Source organism: Aedes aegypti, chromosome 1 (genome assembly GCF_002204515.2).
Source record: "Aedes aegypti strain LVP_AGWG chromosome 1, AaegL5.0 Primary Assembly, whole genome shotgun sequence".
In the NCBI taxonomy this organism is placed as follows: Eukaryota; Metazoa; Arthropoda; class Insecta; order Diptera; family Culicidae; genus Aedes; species Aedes aegypti.
In genome coordinates, this window is record NC_035107.1 from 8763870 (window position 1) to 8784044 (window position 20175).

A 20175-nucleotide genomic window follows, 5' to 3' on the forward strand; every position below is an offset into this window, starting at 1 on the left:
GGGTGGCTTTCTTAGCCTAGTGGTAATGTTCACGACTGCAAAGCAAAGCCATGCTGAAGATGTCTGGGTTCGATTCCCGGTCGTTTCAGGATCTGTTTATAATTGAAATTTCCTTGACTTACCTGAGCAGAGAGTATCATCGTACCTGTGTTACACAGGGTATACGAATACTAAAATGGCCACTTTGGCAAAGAAAGCTCAGTTCATAACTCTGTAAATGCTCATAAGAACACTAATAAAACACTTTTTCTTCCATGACCTGGCAGGGCCGGCAGTCACTGAAAAAATGGTCACTATTTTCGTGATCTGATGACAATAAAATTTAAATTTTGATCAACTTTTGAAACTCAAACAGCAATAAACAGAAAATTGCTATTTATTATAAAGACAGATATACTGCCCATGTTTGCATAGTAAACGTAAGAGCCAATAAGATCAAAATGCATTTTCTCATTGCTATGCACTCTTTACCTACCTATCTTTAAGTAAGAAGAGAAAACCATACAAAAAAGCGAGCCATTTGTTTACCATTTTCCAAACATAAAATATAGAAGTAGACTAATATAAATTGAATTGGATCCAGCTTGCTTTAGATGTGCGCCGCACGTAAAAATTAAGAGTTACATAATTTATGGATATATATGCAGATAATAATACACTCGTTTGACATGCAAACAGCAGCACTGATTTGTTTGAAAATATTTGAGTTATAAGAACAAACGGATTAACGCGAGAACATACACCAACTTATCTGAACAAACATACGGTTTGTCTGGTGTTTGCTCGGATAATTTAGCGTATGAACCAAGTTGCTATGACAGTTACCAGGTGTTTACGTCAATTTTTCCATATAATCGTTCATCGAACACACTGTCTCTTCGGATAAGGTGATGAATGCGCTTTTAGTTGATAAAAAAGTATGACATGACTCAAAAATTCTTGCCAAGTCAACCTTTCAATTTCATTCTTTAGCAAATGAAATGCACAGATTATTTGATTGAAATTGTTAACAGGTGCAAAATCGACTGCATTTTTTACACAAAAACGCATTTTTCCAATCGCGATGGTCTGCTGAAAATTGCTGGTGGTTACGTCGACCATGCGAACATGGGTCACTACTACCTTTCATTTAGAAACCAAGGTGTCAAGAAAAATACGGATCTTGGATAACTTTCTGGAAGACTTAATTTCAATGTTTCGCAAACATTTCCAAAGGAAAAATTTAGGCAAAAATTAGAAAGTAACTTTGGCTTGAATCTTCTGGGCAACATTTTTGAATAAATTTTGGCGGAAACCGGGAACAATATCTTGCAGACCTGCTGAATAATTTACTAGTTAACTTTCTGTTGTAATCTGCGGCTTTAGAAGGAATCTTAAACTTGCCTTCTGAAAGAACCTCATCATAACTCATCCGGAAGGTAAGCCAGATTAGAAATAACAACCCAAAAAATCAAAGAATTTATCATAAACTCGTCCAGAATTTTTTTGAGTATTCTCAAATTCTTCCTAACCACAGTTTTTTCAAAGAAATCTGCCAGAATGTTATCTACAAACGAAAATTATTCCCCGAATCATTCCACAAATTTGTAAAAATAGCTTAAAGTAATTAGTTTTGTACCTCTACTACATAATCTTAAATGAATTTAGACCAATAATAACTCAAATGACAAAAAATCGTTCGATAACACTTGAAGATTTCACAAGTTTGCTTTTTTAGTCATGCTCATGATTATTATCCTCTGCGCTCAAGCTTGTCAGATTTAACCGATGACTGGATCGAATGTCGGTTAGCTTATTGGAATTGACTCTGATTCTTGTGGCTCTTGTTTCTAGCTACTAAGCTCTGATAAGAAAGTGGTTTTGAAGATATCTCTTCCAGGAAGTATTCTGCCTCAACTTCATCGCAGGATTCGAGATTACCCATCGTTTCTTCCCCCGCTGGTTTGAATTCATCGTCAGAACTCCAACATTTCTCATCGTTCGAATATAATTTTGGATGCTTTCTGGTGAACAGTTCCAATTCGTAGAAGCTTTCTATCAATGGCACATTTTAGCCGCCAATTTCTTGAAAATTACATTAATATCTGACACAGCTATTTTCTTCACAGTCAGTAAAGTTTACCTTAGCTCCGGCACGTAGAACACATCGTTTATTACCATCTTAACATGATTCCGATTCACTCCAACAATCGCACTTTTGTGTCTAGCAACAATCGACTGATTATTCTTAGCAACGCAAATCTTCACTGGCCGCTGTAGTTTCTTCAACGTCGTGAAACAATCCTTCGATTTAGCAAGGTGATGATGACTGCTGCTCTCATCTGTATTGAATTTTGTCTTAAGCCTAGCCACTTCTCCATCACTAATAGTGTCAGATTCCTCAGCGGCCATATGTCCTGGTGTCGAGCATTTTGTTATATGTTTCATTGAATTTCCAGATCTTTCGTTGTCTGCATCTGTCATCCGACCATTCTTCTTCAGCTCTTCTGCTAGTAGACGTTCTCGGCACAACATCCAGCGTCAGCTTGTCCTCCACAAGATTCTCCAATGCTGTCACTAGAGGATCAGAGGATTCTCCAATGCTGTCACTAGAGGATCAGAGGATCAGTTGTGAAACTAGGTCATCCCCTTCCAAATTAGCGCCAGCCGATTTTAACTGCCGAATCAGTTCGTCGAAAGTCTTCAGGTGATCTTTTACTGATGATCCATTAGTCATTTTCAGCTTCGCCAGTTGCTACCGGAGCGTTTGAGTTGAAACAGATTTTTTCGCATATACGTTAGCGAAAGTTGTCCAGATTTCCTCCGTAGTCTCTTTGTCACGAATCAGGTCGATTAGGTCATCATGAACAAAAGCGATAGGTAATCCATTTCGATCCCTCGGTATCCTTTTCGATGAACTTGATTGCTTCTGGAGCGGTATGAGGCATATCTTGACTCAGGACTTCCAGTAAACCAACCGACTTCAAGAACTTTTAAACGTAGCAGTTTTCGTAGCCAGTTCCGGGAAATTGTGGGATACCATGGACTGATTCTCGCCGTACAGGGTCCATGAATTCTTGAGTTCTTGAGACATCCTTCAGCATGGTTCAGATCTTAAGACCTTAGATGGCTAATTTTCTTATCATCATCTTCTTCTTCTTCTTCATGACATTACGTCCTCACTGGGACAGAGCCTGCTCCTCAGCTTAGTGTTCTTATGAGCACTTCCACAGTTATTTATTGAGAGCTTTCTTTGCCAAAGTTGCCATTTTCGCATTCGTATATCGTACCTGCGATGATACTCTATGCCCAGGTAAGTCAAGGAAATTTCCATTACGAAAAGATTCTGGACCGACCGGGAATTGAACCCAGACACCTTCAGCATGGCTGTGCTTTGTAGCCGCGGACTCTAACCACTCGGCTAAGGGAGGCTTTCTCATCAACGTAAATTAAATAAATGGACTGCATCTGTTACAAATCATTACTGGAGTTTTTGCCAGAACATGCATAGTCACTCTTTTCAATATCAAAAGCTTGTAGGGAAGATGTACCAGTTTTGGCCACCGTAAGGAAAAATATTGTTTATACATAAATCAAAAGACCTTTGGTTACTGTCAATACATCAAACGAAAGCTTTCATTCTATGCTCAGCAGGGAAAATATAAAAACTAATCAGAAACTTTGTTTTTGTATTAAAAATGGGGGTGGCGAATACTGCACCACTTGCACCAGTATTCGCCACGATTTTAATTTCGGTTCCTGAATTCGCCACCTACGTTGATTTCTTATGGAGGGCAGAGACGCATTTTGAACGCTCATGTTCTGTGAGCGTTCTCAAATGATCCTTTGATTGCTCTCGTGTTCATGTTCAGCTTCTTGAACACACACACGATGACTAGATTGATCATGGAATTGTGATCTCCAAAATTCTCGACGAGCGCGCAAGTACGTCAACCAAGATTTTGCTACGGCACGGATTCGATGTTTGGGTTACGACCAGTGAATGGTATTGGCTAGTACAATCAGGGGAAACTTCCATCTGGGATGAATGATTCGGAATCTCACATATGACGCGACGAAAATTTCAGAACCCTCAATTACCTATTTGCACATAAACTGAGCTTGCGCCATTCGACAAAACGCTGTTTAAAGTCGGGTGGCAGTCAGCACTTGTGTGGACGAATCGTAGTTGAATTCAATAGTGAGATGAACATCAATTTCTATCACAGTACAAATCTACATTCGGATAGTGTTCACTATATGTATTGCAATAAATGCGACTCTTCATTTCCATGAAGGACAGTGAAAAAACGCATTTAAAATCTATATAGCATAAGTTTTATTCATTAAATCGTTAAAATCTGTCGGGATGAGATTATAACACGATATTGATTTTGTTTTACTCCTAGACACAATGCAATGTCCCTCAACCGAATTCATCAAGCCAAGGGAAACTGCGTAAGACATCCCGAAACTCTCTGGCTTAGTCTGGTCTCAAACACCGCTACTGTTTAACCAGTAATTTCGTCGTACGATCAATCAGGTTATTAATTTTATAATCGTATGATGCTGAAACATAAATTATAGTCAAAATTTGTTTCAATGTGTTACAAACTCTAACTTGCTAGGAATTCAACGATCACATAATTGGCAAACAAATACCTAATGACGGCTACGGTTGCCACGAGATGAACAGCGCACTGTGATCAAACATAGCAAATTGTTTGAACTTGAACACGGCTCTCGTGAGCACTAGCTCTGAACAGAACATGAACAGAACTCGTTCAAATGCATCTCTGATGGAGGGTGACGAATCAGGAACACCATGGCGAAAAATAGGTGCAAAGGAGCAAAAATTTTAGGAAAAAACGATTTTTTTTCTATTATTTTCAGAGAAAAATTTGCGGTTTCCAAGAATTTTTCCGTATCATCTTAAAGCAATTTAGCGAACACTCAACAATTGGTAGCCATATATGTCGTAAAACGGTAAAAAATCCGATGTGGCGAATAACTGGTACATGGCGAATACCGGTACACCTTCCTTACATGTTGGAGAACTTTATGTCTGTGTAGCCAGATGTAGGTTATCGGGTGGCGTTCGTTGTGGCCCTATTGATCCATAATTCTGAAGTAAAGTGTACAAGCTGACTTACAGGTAAACAGTACGAGTGCTTCATGGTCAATACCAATTTGGCGTCCGGTACTATCTAATACAAGTGTATAGTCACTTTTACGAAACGACAACGGTGTTGATTTTGTTTTTACTTTCACACGTTATGACAACGCCTCCTGTCAAAATTTCATTCATAAAATGAGCGATCAGCTGATTCAAAACGGCTCGTAAAATGGACTATACATAACACGATCCTGAGAAGAAGCCACATTACAACGAATAGCTACGACAAAATGATGGAGCGCGAGCGGGTGCATCGTTGTACCACAGACAATAGACGTAACACAAAGTTTGCATCGACCACACATTTAACGATCATTTCAAAGTAACGATGTTGCAAATCTCACAACCAAGAGGCACGTGCATCGTTTTTCTTCGTGTTTGACGCATCACACTAGCGCCTTCAACAGATCTTGTTGCACAAAACAGTAGTTCATGCTACACACTCACCAGATGATGATGGTGTGTACTAGGCGATTGATTTTTAGGGAGTTTGTTCTAGATGTTACATCGGTTTGTCTGTGGTTGTACCATTAGATCAAAAGTTCCCATCGTTTAAGTTCGTGTCACCTGTTGTCGTAATTCGAGTAAACGAAGGTACGGTGCTGCCATCTGGGAAAAGTTTGCTCGATGCGTGAAGCGTCGAAAATTTTACCCGACAAGGTATAGGAAGCGAAATTTCAAATGCTTATATAAAATTAACTACAATAGTTATTTAAAATCTGTTCAGTATATGTTGATATACTTTTGATGGGCTACATTATAGGCATATAATTTAAAGTTTTATATTTTTTCTCAATATGCTGCTGATTCTATAGTTGATCAATAGTCTAACCCCGTACACTTAACAGAATTTAATAAAAAAGTGTTTTGAATTTTTTAGAAGCATTTGAAAATTGACTTTCTATGCTTTGCCATGTAAAATAATCGGAGCTTCACACATAGGGTCAACTGTGGTAATTACCTTCGTAGACGCGAATGAAACCTATCGTGAGATATATTGAATTTATGCCATAAAATAGCCTACAGCCCACTGTACGAACACTGTTATATTTTGTACTAGCAAAACATATGAGATAGTTCGGCAGTTCACAGTCGTCTATGACATAAAAATTACCATCCGATGGATGACTTAGGTTTGCATTCGAGTCTACGAAGGTAATTACCACAGTTGACCCTATGTGTGAAGCTCCGATTATTTTACATGGCAAAGCATAGAAAGTCAATTTTCAAATGCTTCTAAAAAATTCAAAACACTTTTTTATTAAATTCTGTTAAGTGTACGGGGTTAGACTATTGATCAACTATAGAATCAGCAGCATATTGAGAAAAAATATAAAACTTTAAATTATATGCCTATAATGTAGCCCATCAAAAGTATATCAACATATACTGAACAGATTTTAAATAACTATTGTAGTTAATTTTATATAAGCATTTGAAATTTCGCTTCCTATACCTTGTCGGGTAAAATTTTCGACGCTTCACGCATCGAGCAAACTTTTCCCAGATGGCAGCACCGTACCTTCGTTTACTCGAATTGACGAACCTAATCAGCTCAAATGAGAATCTACGCCACCGAATGCAATCGGTCAAGTTGCAGAAATCCAAACACAAACTTCATGTGCCCCTTGAATGGGATGCGACGTAAAGTTCTCTCGGTGTTGGCCACAATCGCAACCGTCACACACACCATCGCGAACAGCAAACCGCGACGAATGGTGGCCAATCCAGCACCCCAGCAAGCACAGGGGATACAGTGATTCGAATTCGTATTCGTACAGGGCACTGTTTTCAGAACAAGTTCCAAATAACATCACAATATCATCTTTGAATTGGCTAGTTTAGGGGAATCCAGTTTCTTACATATTCTGAATCTATGTTAAAAAATTAGCTAGATCCCAAAGTTTCACAATTTTGCGTGACCTGAAACACATGTGTAAGTAGTATGGAAATCACTTTTGAATCACCCCTCGGCAAATTAACTGCGGGACGAGCTGTCATTATGTAAATTCTCGCATAATCTGGGATAACGCCCTAAAAGCCATTGGTAACCACGTGTGTAGCTCGTTATTTCTGAGCAAATTAGTGATTAAGCATCCAAACCATTACCACTGGCAGGTAGAGAATGATTCTTTCTTCTCCATAGCGTTGTTAAAAAACGTGTAACTCCATTTTAATGCTCAGAAACAACGAGCTACATACATGGTTACCAATGGCTTTTAGGGCGAGATCAGAAGTTATGCGAGAATTGAAATGTCATTGAGTCGACGGATTGAAATCATATTCAATCATTTATAAGGCTGATACAAATATTAATTTTCTTCTATGTCACCCCCCCCCCCCCTTCAAAAATCCGAAAATTTTGAAGGGGAGAAAAAAAAAGATTCGTCATTTTTTTGACATCAGTTAGGTTTTTTTAATTTTTAGAGTAAAAACCAGGTAAAATAATGATCCAGATTACGATTGGAAAAAGTTTAACAACTATCGAAAAAATAACTTTTTTTTCATTTTTAATTTTTTGTTCCTAATTTATTTTTATCCCCCCCCCCCTCGTACCTTCCAAGTGGTCTCGGACATAAAAGAAAATTAATATTTGTATCAGCCTAATATAAACATTAAGATATTGATGTGCAATAGAATCGTGGCTCTTGCGGTCAAGTTACAAAACAAAAACTGTGAACTTTTCTTCACTGAACAACCCGATTCTCGAAATTATTTTGGCATAACTTTAACATGCTTCTCCCCTGGTCTCCCCAAGATCAGGGTTGGACGGTGTCAAAGTGAAGAAGCATCGTGAAATAATATCTGTCTGTGTAGCTTTGATAGCTTTGAGGCGATTATGTGCACGCAGCAAACTGGACTATCGAATTCATACATTTTGCCTTATGAAAGGTGGAACGAATATTGCAATACGAACGCTTTATGTATCGTTTTAGCTTCACTCCACATCAAGGCGTCGATAGGCGCGTGGTGTACGCTCGGGCCTATCGATCGCAAGGTTCTTGGTTCGATCCCGGGTTGCCGCGAAAACGTTTTTTGTTTTCAATTTCTGGTTTCATAAGGCAATTTCAATCCGATTTCTTGTGGCGAATTTTCATAAGGGGGTTCCTATGTTTATCGATAGTCCATTTGCCTGAGTGTGATAGTGAATGATAAAATGATATAGGAAATAAGGATCTTTTAATCAAACTATTCCGTTCTTCACTTCACGCTCTTTAGTAGCCTTTAAGGTCTTCTCATAGCTTGATAGTAATCAGGACTCTAATAAACTGAAAAACTACGGTAAGGGCTGATTGCTGCTGGGGTACACAGTGACCAGTTGAGCAACATTGCTTAGGAAAGTGCTTGTGTGATGAACGCAATATAGGCTTATACAAGCAAATGTTGGGAAGGAGCATGGGGCATTATTGGATAAAGCAGTTCGAATTCGATGTACCATTTCTCGCCTAGTTTAAGATTTTGTCCTAAAAGCCATTTGGTAACCTAGTATGTAGCGGTAGTCTGTTGTTACTGAGCAAACGAATGGATTTAGTTACATGTTATTTAACAATGCTACGATAAAATGGATATCCTCTCATCTATCTCCCATTGGTGATAGTTTTTATACTGGTCCAGTCATTTGCTTAAAAATAACGAGCTACGAGTTACCAATGGCTTTTGACGCGAAGTCATAAGTTACCTACTTTATGTGAAAACAGTGCCCTGTACGAATACGAATTTGAGTCACTGTAGAATGAAGTGGGAAGAGAAGAGAGTATGGGCAGCCCATAGCTCTATTAAAAGTATTACACACTCTTCTCGCGTATACCACAAACCATGCGTTTTCTTGCCTGGTGGGTTGAAGTCTTTCCCGGTGCTCTGTTGTTACCTTCTCAAGGTACCGGAAATGGGAGTCTTTGTTGTGGATATTTCATCTCAGACGAACTGACACCGTTTCCCACACGCAACGTGCGTCGTCTTCGGGCGGCAATCGTCTATTGACCTTATTCTGATACCGAACGAGCCTACGGCGAACGCCTACCTGTTCGTTCTCCCACGGAATCGATCCACTTATGAGACCCATGCTTTGCTTTAGACACAAAGAACACGACGTACAATACCTTGCCTTGCTTGCGTGCTGTCGTTTCGAGAGTAGGGCCCAAAAGAAATTTCTAGTTTGAGCCGGCAAATGTTTACGATTTTCGGATTTCTCCCTACTACGCATTACCGTTCGGCCGGTTCAGTCGCAGTAATTGCTTGCAGATGAGATAAATAATCGATCGCACTCTAATTGTAACATGCTTTCCCATCTTTCGTAGGCTGAAAATCAACTGTTGGTAGTTCTTGGGAAATGGTAATGGAAGCACAACCTTCACCGCAAAGCGTTGGCCGCGAGTTCGTGCGCCAATATTACACCCTGCTGAACAAGGCGCCGGATCACCTGCACCGGTAAGTGGAAATTGTACCTTTCACACTATCTAGAAAGATCTAATCTATCTATCATCTATCATGCCAGCTTCTACAACAACTCGTCGAGCTTTGTCCATGGCGGTTTGGATACGAAGAATCAGGAAGCCACGCTGGTGATCGGCCAGAAGCAGATCCATAACAAGATCCAGCAGTTGAACTTTCGCGACTGTCATGCCAAGATCAGCCAGGTCGATTCGCAGGCTACCCTCGGCAACGGAGTGGTTGTCCAGGTGACCGGTGAGCTGTCCAACGATGGACAACCGATGCGTCGTTTCACGCAAACCTTCGTGCTGGCCGCCCAATCGCCGAAGAAGTATTACGTCCATAACGACATCTTCCGCTACCAGGACATCTACTCGGACGACGAAATCGATGAGAACGATCGTTCTGGCGAGGAAGACGCCGGTGAAGTGGACACCAACAATGCCGTGGTGGATCAACAGTCCGTGCAGGCCAATGTTGTCGCTTCTGCTGGTGGCGTAGCTCCGGCTCTCGGTCAGCCGCAGCAACAGCCACAACAACCTCAGCAGCAGCAGCAACAACTGTACTATCCTCCTGGAGTGATGAGTGCTGCCCCTACCGGTATCATCCCAAGCTACGGTCAACCGCAACAGGCTCAACAACCCCAACAGCAGCAGCAGCAACAACAGCTGAATGGAGTTCACGACGATCTGCTGAAAACCGTCCCAACCCAAACCACTACCCAGCTGATGCAATCTTCGGTTGGTGCTGTCCCTCAGCAAAACCCGACCGCAGTCATGCAACAAGTCCCAAGCGTCGCCACCGGAATGCCAACAGTTGATCCAATCCAACATCTCGCCCAGCAACAACAACAAGTGGTCCAACCTCAGCAATCCACCCCTCAGCAACTTCAACCCCAGCAAATCCAACAACCTACCATTCCACAGCAAACCGTTCCCCAACAACAGCAGCAGCAGCCACAACCAACCCCGATCGCCGAACCGGAACCGATTCAAAGCTCTCTGTCGATGAACGAACTGGACTCCGCTTTGCCCTCGATGAACGACCCAACCCCCGCCGAGGCTAGCGATTCTCATGACCACCATCATCACCACGGCCAGTCGGACCTGAACGATCAGCAACAACAGCATCAGCAGCAAACTGTACCGCAGCAACAACTGTCCAACGAGCCGAAAACCTATGCTAATTTGGTCAAGTCTGGCGGAGCCGGTGGTCCCGGACCGTTGAGTTTCGCTTCCGTTTCGTCCCATCACCACCACCAGCAACAGCAGCAGTCCCATCACCAGCAAGGCTACAGCAACGTTGCCGCTGGACGTCAAACCGTAATGTCGCCACCGCCGTCGTCGTCGCTGCAAAGCTCCAGCTCCAACAATGGTGGCCCCACTTCCGGAGGACTGGGTGGCGCCAGCAAGTACGATCGCAGCCAGCAACAGATGTCGCAGCAGGACCAGGGCATGGGCGGGCAGGGACCGATGCCCCAGCGAATGCAAAACCAACAGCGACCGATCCGAGGCAATGGTGGCCCATCCAGTGGTGGACAGAGCTCTCTCAGACCGCAAGATAGCCGGCCAAGCTATCAGAGAAGCTACAACAGCGATGGCGAAGGTGAGTGACTTGATTTATCGCTAACGAACTTGATTCGGAACTGATAGCAGATCTTTTTTGTTTTTGAAACTTAGATCACTATTTTAATACAAGTCTCTAAAAAGCCTATATTTAATTGAAGGCCTCAAGTCTGTTTATAAAAATAATGGTTACTAAGGTCAGATGTTCTCCCTAGTGACTTAACCATTACGTGTTCTGGCCCCGCCCTAGTGTCTAAAATTTTGGACCGAGTGAATTCAGTTCATCGATGGATAATTCAATACTGAATTCTTGAGGCTCTATAAATTCGGGAATTATTTCGAATCTACCGCAAAATCATCAAGGATAACCCTCAGGGATTCTTTAGAGATTTGTTCAATAATAGAGACTCCTTCTGGGATCACTGCAGGAATTGGTCCAGAAATTTCTCATGCAATGCTTGGAAAAACTCTCCCAGAATATGCCCCAGGGATTCCTACAGCAGTTCAAAGCTGAAACCTCCATTGAATTTCACAAGGATTAGGTACTCCAAAAATCTCATTAGAACTCTCTGATTTCCTTCAGAGATTCTTTCAGTAATTCTTCAAGCGAGATCTCCAAATGTTACTATGGAATACCCTTCAAATATTTCTACAGGAAATCTCCCTGAAAAATCCACGAAAGTTTATGCTATGATTGTATGGTAGAAGAAACTCATTTTGGAATTATTGCAGAAAAAAATATAAGAATACCTCGAAGGGTTCCTATGGCTTTTTTTTAATTCATTTTTCCAGCCATTTTCATAGATTTTCCTTAAACATTTTTCCATGGGCTCTTCCAGGAATCGCTCAATGAATTTATCCAGGGATTATTGCAAGATATCTAGAAGAAATTTTTAAAAGAAAATTTTAGAAGAACGGAGGAATATTTTGAGTAATTTTTAAAGATATCCCTAATGAAAATACTGGATGAATTCTTGAAGAAGTCGAACCGAAAATCTAGGAGGAAATCAAAGTAATCATTCCGCCAAAGCAGATGACTTCCATGATGAATTTCTGAAAAAATCTTGAGAAGAATTTTTGATCAAACCCATAAACAAATATCTGGAGGAATCTTTGTAGTAATTGTTAGAGTTATTCTTGGAAAGTTCGTAAAAAGTCAATACTGGATCAACTAAATCTGAAGAAATCTTCGGATAAATACCTGAACGGAAATCTGAACAAATGCACATATTCGTTAGGTAATTCTTTTACCCGTTTTATTTTTCATTTAAATCCTACAGAAATTCTGCTAAAAAAGGCTTTGATTCAATTCTTCAAGCTATGTTCATAGAGGTTTCTCTTTAAATTCCCCGGAGTTCTCTCATAATTCCTCCAAGAATTATTTCGGAAAATTTCTTCAGGGACCATTCCAAGATTTTTTCAGCCGTGTCGTTTGGTAATTACTCCAGTAGATACTACACAGAGTTCTACAACTTCAGGTAGAATCTTCGGAGCGGGTCATTAGTCATAAAGCCATTTGGCATAATGGTCATTTGGCATAACTAGAATTATATCCGTTCTTTCAAAATATGCCTGTTTTTGATGAAATTCGTTTATCCCAAATGACCTTTATGCTAAACAGCGTTATGCCAAATGAACCAGACCCTTCCGAGCAACCTCTGGAATGGTTTCTGAAAACATCACCAGGAAAAATAACAAGTTGTATTCTAGAGTGCATCTTGAACAAAAAAATTGAAAGAATTCTCATGGAAAACTGAAAAATCAGTGGTCCAATTCCTGAACAAATCTTATAAGCAATACTTGAAGGAAATTTTGGAAGTTTTTTCAGCTTTTGAGAGAAGCTTTCAAAGCTCTAAGATATCCAAATTTCTGTGAGTAGTTTTCAAAGCCTCTGGAAGTAAATTTACTGTGGGAAGCTTCACCAGCTTCTGAGGAAACTTTCTCCCACTTTTGTGGAAAGCTTTTTCAAGTGTCCGTAGAGAAGCTTTCCAACCTTCTGGAAGAAGTATTTTGTAGCTTCTGGGAAAAGTTTTCAAAGCCCACAAGAAGCTAGACAGGCTTCTGGGAGAAGCATTCTGTAACTTCTGTGGGAAGCTTTTCCAGCTTCTGAGGGAAAATTTTCACGGCTTCTATGGGAGACTTTTCCGGCTTTTAGGAGAAGCTTTTCCAGATGCCTGTGAAAAAGCTTTCCAATCTTCTGTGGGAAGCTTTTCCTGCTTCTAATGAAGTTTTGCTCCGTTTTTGTGGAATGCTTTCTTAAGTGCCTGTGGAGAAGCTTTCCAAGCTTCTGGTAGAAGTTTTCCCAGCTTCTGAAAGAAGTATTTTGCTTTTGTGGGAAGTTTTCATAGCTTTTGTGGGAAACTATACCGGCTTCTGGGGGAAGCATTCTGTAACTTTTGTGGGCAGCTTTTTCCAGCTTGTGTGAGAAGCTTTTCAAGCTTCTAAGAAAATCTCTCCAAGCTTCTGTCGAAAAGCTTTTCAAGCTTCTGTGGGAAGCTTCAACAGCTTCTGTGGGAAATTTTTCTAAATTTTTGTAGAGATGCTGAGGAAGTTTACCAGCATTTAGAAGAACATATTGTAGATTCTGTGGGAAGCTTTTCCATCTTTTGGGGGAGCTTTTTTCAGCTTGTGTGAAAAGCTTTCGAAGCTTCTTAGAGACGCTATCCCGGCCTCTGAGAGAAGTTATCCAAGCTTCTGTGGAAAGTGTTTCCAGCTTCTGATGGAAGATTTATCCAGCTTCTAATGGATGGTCTTCCCAGCTTCTAGGAGAAGCTTTTGCAAGTTTCTGTGGAGAAGCTTCTCCCAGCTTTTGTAGGAAGATTTTCCAGATTCTAAGGAAAGCTTTTCCAACTTCCGAGAGAAGTTCTCCAAGCTTCTACGAGGAAACTTTTCGAGCTTTTGTGGAGAAGCTTTCTCAGTTTCTGTCTTTCCATAGCTTCTAGGGAAAGCTTTTCCTACTTCTGCGTGAAGGTTTTCCAGCTTCGGTGGGAAGCTTTACCAGCTTCTGGGATAAGCTTTTCCCAGCTTCTGTAGGAAGATTTTTCATCTTCTAGGATAAGCTTTCTAAGCTTTCTGAAAGAAGCTTTCCAAGCTTACGTGAGGAAACTTTTTAAACTTTTGTTAAGAAGTTTTCCAAGCTTCTGGGGGAAGCTTTTTCAGCTGAACTTCTGGAAGAAGCACTCTGTAGTTTCTGGGGGACGCTTTCCCAGCTTCTAGAAGAAGCTTTCTCTGTTTATAGAAGGAAGCTTTCTCAGCTTCCAGAATAAGATTTCTCAGCTTCTAGGAGAAGCTTTTCCAGCTTCTGAAAGTAGCTCTCCAAGTCTATGAGGAAACTTTCCAAGCTTCTGGGGAACCTTTCTCAGCTTCTGGGGGAAGCTTTCCAGCATCTGTGCGATGCTTTCCTACCTTCTTGGAAAAGCGTTTGCAACTACTGGGTAAAACTGTCCCAGGTAAAATGTCCGAATTATTTTTTTATGATAAAATTGCTAGAGAAATCATAAAGCCAAAGTAATTCTTTGAAGATTTCCCTGAGAAACTACCACTATTAGACTACAAAGAATAAACTTTTCGTTCCAGATCGTCGCCAGCAGAGCAGCTCCCAGTTCGGAGACAACCACCAACTTTTCCTGGGCAACATTCCACATCATGCTACCGAGGAGGAGTTGTCGTCGCTGTTCTCCAAGTATGGCACAGTCGTTGATCTGCGCATCCACTCGAAACCGGGAGCCAAGGTTCCGGGAGTGCGTGCCCCGCCAAACTACGGTTTCATCACGTACGAGGATCCCTCCTCGGTTCAGAGCTGTCTAGCGGATACGGTAAGAGATAAACCCCCCCCTTCTTGAAGATGATGTACATCAGACTAATCGTTTGCTTCCCGTAGCCCCTGTACTTCCCGGATAACTCTCCCGATGGTCAGAAGCTGAATGTGGAGGAAAAGAAAACTCGGATGCGCGGTCCCGGTGAGACTGGTGGCCGTATGGGTGGCAGCAATCTCGGAGGCAACGGAAGCGGTGGACCACGTGGCGGTCCCGGTGGCCCTGGAGGTCAACAGCGTGGAGGCCCTGGTGGCCCACAGGGAAATATGAACCGTGGTGGTTCGGGACAGCGCGGCCTCGGTGGAGTTGGTGCCGGAGGTGGCGGTAGTGGTCGCGGAGGATATCAGCGATCAGATCGAAGCAGCGTAACCGGAGGTGGTCAGCGATCTGGCAATGGAAACGTAAGTAGCAACAACTCTTACGGGGGCGGTCCTGGCAGCACCTACGGAGGACGACGTTAGGACATAGAGACAGACAGCCATGCGGCTAGAATCCAACATTTAGAAAGCAAACATATTATCATTTTACTATCGACTCGAAATCATATTTGCCAATCTCTCTCTATCTATTATTGAAACAAGAAGAAAACAAAATGCATTACACACACATACATACACATTAATACCTAAACAATCGGCCGTAGCGAGAGTGGCTATGACTGCTGGTTTTTGAATTTTTCGTTTTCTTTTCGCGCGTAGGATGTGATATAGTTCTATATTGATTAACAAACAAACAAAAAAAACATTAATGAGTAAAACTGCAGAGAAAAGGAAAACAATATGAAACGAAATCATACAACAATGAATTTGTGTTCCCGCTATTCACTTTTTTCTAGTCCTAAAAAGAATAGTAATCGAACAGACAGGTGATGTTCCCAAGGCAAAAACGATGTAACACAAATGGAATAAAAGTACGATTTTCCAAAATCGAAAAAATTAAACCCTACTTGCGTTGTTCTTGTTGACTTACACTTCCTCCGACCTGAGAAATCTCTGCACTCTGTCTGGCCCCGGGTGCCTCTGTGTATGTGTGTTTCTTTTAGTTGATTGTTAACTGATAGAGGGAATACGTCTCCTAGATGTTTGGGTGGGCTTTAATGCGACGTGTGGACAACACAGGACCGTCACCGTGAGAGTTGTATTCACCGATGCATAAAATAAAAGCTATATTCTTCATGGATGGTCTAAAATCTAGCAAGTATGCTGGGAGTGTCATGTTTGGCAATAACGCGATCTACGTTTCTGACAATTTGTTTCGTAGATGTTGGGCATGTCGTGATCCGTAGATAACGTTGTCTTGCGGGTTCAACTATTCTCTTTTTTTAAGGCGAAGTAGGCCGTCATTAAAATTTGTAGGCGTCGTTGATGATTGTTGCTAATTCATCTCACGATTTCGAATCAATGAAAATCAGTTGGTTTTACACTGACACCCCTGAAAAAGTGATAGAGATCGAAGCAACTCGGTGGTTGTTAAAACCAATCATAGTAGTCTGTAAGAATTTGAATTGGAAAATAAATTTAGTTTACTCTACGTTCTCAATCAAACCAGTCGGGTTTTCTTTTCCCTCTAAGAGGTTATGGGCCGTTATTAGAGACGTCGTTTCCATAGTCACGGATGGACAGCCAGCGGAAGTGAAAATTTTCACGATGGAACGATTGGGAATTCAACGGAGGAAATTACAGCGTGTGGAAAACCAAGGTGGAATTCCTCCTCATCCGAGAAGACCTGTGGCAGTACATCACCGGAGCGGAACCGTTGGGCGACGAAGTAAATCCGGCAAATGAAGCTACCAGACAAGCGTGGAATGGGGGTGACCAAAATAGGCCGTGCCACGATAGGCCTGCTACTGGAGGATAACCAGCTGAACCTGATCAAGGACTGCAAAACGGCGAAAACGACCTGGGAGAAACTACGGGGACATTACGAGAAGGCAACACTAACGTCCAAGGTGTCGATTCTCAAGCGGATCTGCGACAAACGATATTCCGACGGCGAGGACATCGAGCAGCACATTTTCGAGATGGAAAATTTGTTCGAACGGCTGACGATGACTGGCGAGGAATTGAGCAAGAGTTTGCAGGTAGCTATGGTGCTTCGGAGTCTCCTGGAATCTTTTTCGACCCTGACCACGGCTTTGGAGAGCAGGCCAGACGAAGATTTAACTTTGGATCTGGTCAAATCCAAGGTGGTTGATGAAGTAGCGAAGCGTCGTTCGAGCGATGTATCGGAATCGGTCCTCAAGTCGCACGTGAAGCAGAAGAAAATGTTGTGCCATTTTTGCCAAAAACCGGGGCACAAGTAGAGGGATTGTCCGTCCCTAGCTGAGAAGCGTACAACCGAGCGAAAGTCATCCGAAGATCAGCGTGAGAAGGGACAATCACGGATGCGAGCGGCTCGTCAAGAAACCCGGAAGAAGCAGGAATATTCTTTCGTCACGACGGGATCGGCGACGACATCTAATTCGTGGATCATCGATTCAGGCGCGACGTCGCACATGTGTGCGGATCGGACAAGTTTCCTGGAGCTCGACGAAAGTTGCAAGCAGGAGGTAATTTTGGCCGATGGCACTACGACGAAGGCGGAAGGAATCGGTTCGTGCCAGGTAACAGTACTTTCACCGGAGGGTGAGTCATCAAAAGTAACCCTCAAAGAAGTGCTGTTGGTACCGGAATTTGAATCGCACCTGGTTTCGGTGAAGAAGTTGGTTTCATTCGGAGCCACGGTTGTTTTCGACATCAACGGTTGTCGCATACTGAAGGACAAGAAGGTGATTGCAGGATCGACCGTATCCGGAGGGCTGTACTGTATGAAAGTAGTCCAGTCGGCACTTGCAGTGAAGCACACCCCAAATTGTCAACACACGTGGCATCGTGTTTTGGGGCATCGTGACCACGAAGCCATCCGTGAGCTCGTATTTAAGAGCATGGCAACTGGAATAAAGATGGAAGATTGCGGTTGTCGGGCTGTTTGTGAATGCTGCCTTGAAGGTAAGCTGGCACGCCTTCCGTTCCCCAAGAAGTCGGACCGTAAATCCAACCAACCGTTGGATCTCGTTCATACAGATGTGTGTGGACCCATGCGGACTGTGACACCGGGTGGATGTCGTTACTACAAAGTTTATATGGTCTCAAGCAAGCCGGAAGAGTATGGAACACCAAAATCAATGAAGTCTTGAAGCAACTTGGATACGTGCCGTCCGATGCAGACCCCTGTCTGTACGCGAAGACCTGCAAAAAGAAGAAGTCGTTTATATTATTATATGTAGACGACATGCTGATAATCACCAACACAGAAGCGGAGTACGAACGAGTTCGGAAGCATCTAGCAGGGCAGTTTACCATTACGTGCCTTGGAGATGTGAAGCATTATTTGGGAATCCGAGTGACACGTTCCGATGGTCAATTTTTCCTGAATCAGCAAGCTTACATCGAGAAAGTTGCGGAACGATTTGGACAAACAAGTGCGAAGTGCTCTTCGATTCCAATGGATCCCGGGTACCCGAATGCACAGCAGAAGGAGGAGGTGCCCATGCCTAGAAACGACGAGTTCCAGAGCCTGGTGGGCGCTCTTCTGTACATTGCGGTGAACACGAGACCGGACATAGCCATCAGTGCTTCGATTCTAGGTCGCAAAGTGAGTCGACCAACGGAAGCAGACTGGACCGAAGCAAAGCAAACTCTCCGGTACTTGAGCTCAACAGCAAACTTGAGTATGCGACTGGGTTCTTCTGGACCTCTAGTACGGTACGTCGATGCAGACTGGGCCGGTGACAAAGCAGACCGGAAATCGAATACCGGTTTCATCTTTAGTCTCGGAGGGTCAGTCAGCTGGGCAGCCCGTAAGCAACCATGCGTCACTCTTTCATCGACAGAAGCCGAATACGTGGCGCTTTCCGAAGCCAGCCGCGAGCTGATGTGGTTGCTCAAACTAATGAAGGACATTGGCGAAAATATTCCCGCTCCGGCAGTCATCAACGAGGACAACCAGAGCTGTATAGCAATGCTAAAATCAACTGGTGATAGCAAGAGGACGAAACATATTGACACTCGTTTCAATTACGTGAAGGAGTTGGTGAACAATGGTGTGATTGACGTTCGCTATTGCCCCAGTAACACAATGGTGGCCGATGGTTTGACCAAACCATTGGCACGCGTGAAGATGGAGAAGATGCGAAGGCAAATTGGTCTGCAGCCCGCCGAGCTTGAGGAGGAGTGATAGAGATCGAAGCAACTCGGTGGTTGTTAAGGCCGCACGGGACGTCATCATAATCACCCTATCCATTCCAAGAAGCAAATCACAAGAACCACTCCATATATCGATGCGAAAATGTATCACTATGATTCTATATATGTAGTGCACAACCCGATAAATTTTCAGCTTCATCGGTTCACTAAAACTTATATTTGCTTCCACAAAGTTTTGATGATTATTGTTAGAGTGAGACGAAAGATAGGGAAAATAACACGGTCTCCCGTGTCCCCTTAAGGTGACACGGGGAGGCACTCGATTTATTGCATTGGCTATGTATTGGTGCAATAGTAATCATTAACTTTGTGACTGTGTGTGTGGCGTAGCATTGATTTTGGTTATTTTTTTTGAAGCAAACAAAGCTGTCATTTTTTGTGTTTACCACAACAATCCATGGAAAACTAATTCACCTAGCAGAGGTTTATGCTTTACATAATAAAGTCAATTATCTACATAACTAACTATGCACACAAGTATCAAATTAAGTGGCAAATGAAACGCAAATGTCCAGCTACAGAGATACAGTATTGGACAAAACATTTGTAATATTTTCAGTTTTCCGCAAAAAATGGTCAACTGTAGAGGGTTAGATCTGAGATATTAACGAACCAATTTGAATAAAACTTTCACAGTTCTACAGACATAAATTGAATTTCAACATATCTTCAGCAAAGTTGTAGATATATCCGATCAAATGTGATGAGATCTTGTCTACCATTTTTTTTTTTTCTTTAGCAATTGAAGTGATTTCTTCAGAGGTACGTCTATTTCTGCAGCGAAACTTACCTTTATGGCAATCTTTCAGATATTCGTCGAATTCTCTAGTAGTTTTAGGTCAATAATTTAAAGAGTTCCCCAAAAGTTGCTCTATAAATTCAATCTTTAATTTCTTAAGGAGTCATTGAGGGCTTCCAATCAATCTAGGAATAATTATCTTGGACATACAATAAAAATCATCACG

The 20175-nt window shown here is 42.2% G+C and overlaps 1 protein-coding gene across 2 annotated transcripts in view; it reads left to right on the top strand.

The window, feature by feature from the left end:
• LOC5579809 (ras GTPase-activating protein-binding protein 1) overlaps window positions 1-20175 on the top strand; it is a 40678-nt gene that overhangs the window by 1116 nt on the left and 19387 nt on the right. Inside the window, exons 2-5 of one of the 2 annotated variants that reach the window (XM_021838846.1) lie at window positions 9454-9583; window positions 9651-11191; window positions 14728-14966; window positions 15032-15367. In XM_021838846.1, the coding sequence (XP_021694538.1) occupies window positions 9486-9583; window positions 9651-11191; window positions 14728-14966; window positions 15032-15367 (2214 nt within the window). In that variant the 5' untranslated portion in view covers window positions 9454-9485. Of the gene's footprint in view, window positions 1-9453; window positions 9584-9650; window positions 11192-14727; window positions 14967-15031; window positions 15907-20175 lie in introns of those variants that run through there. The other variant, XM_001650995.2, reaches the window with a different exon arrangement.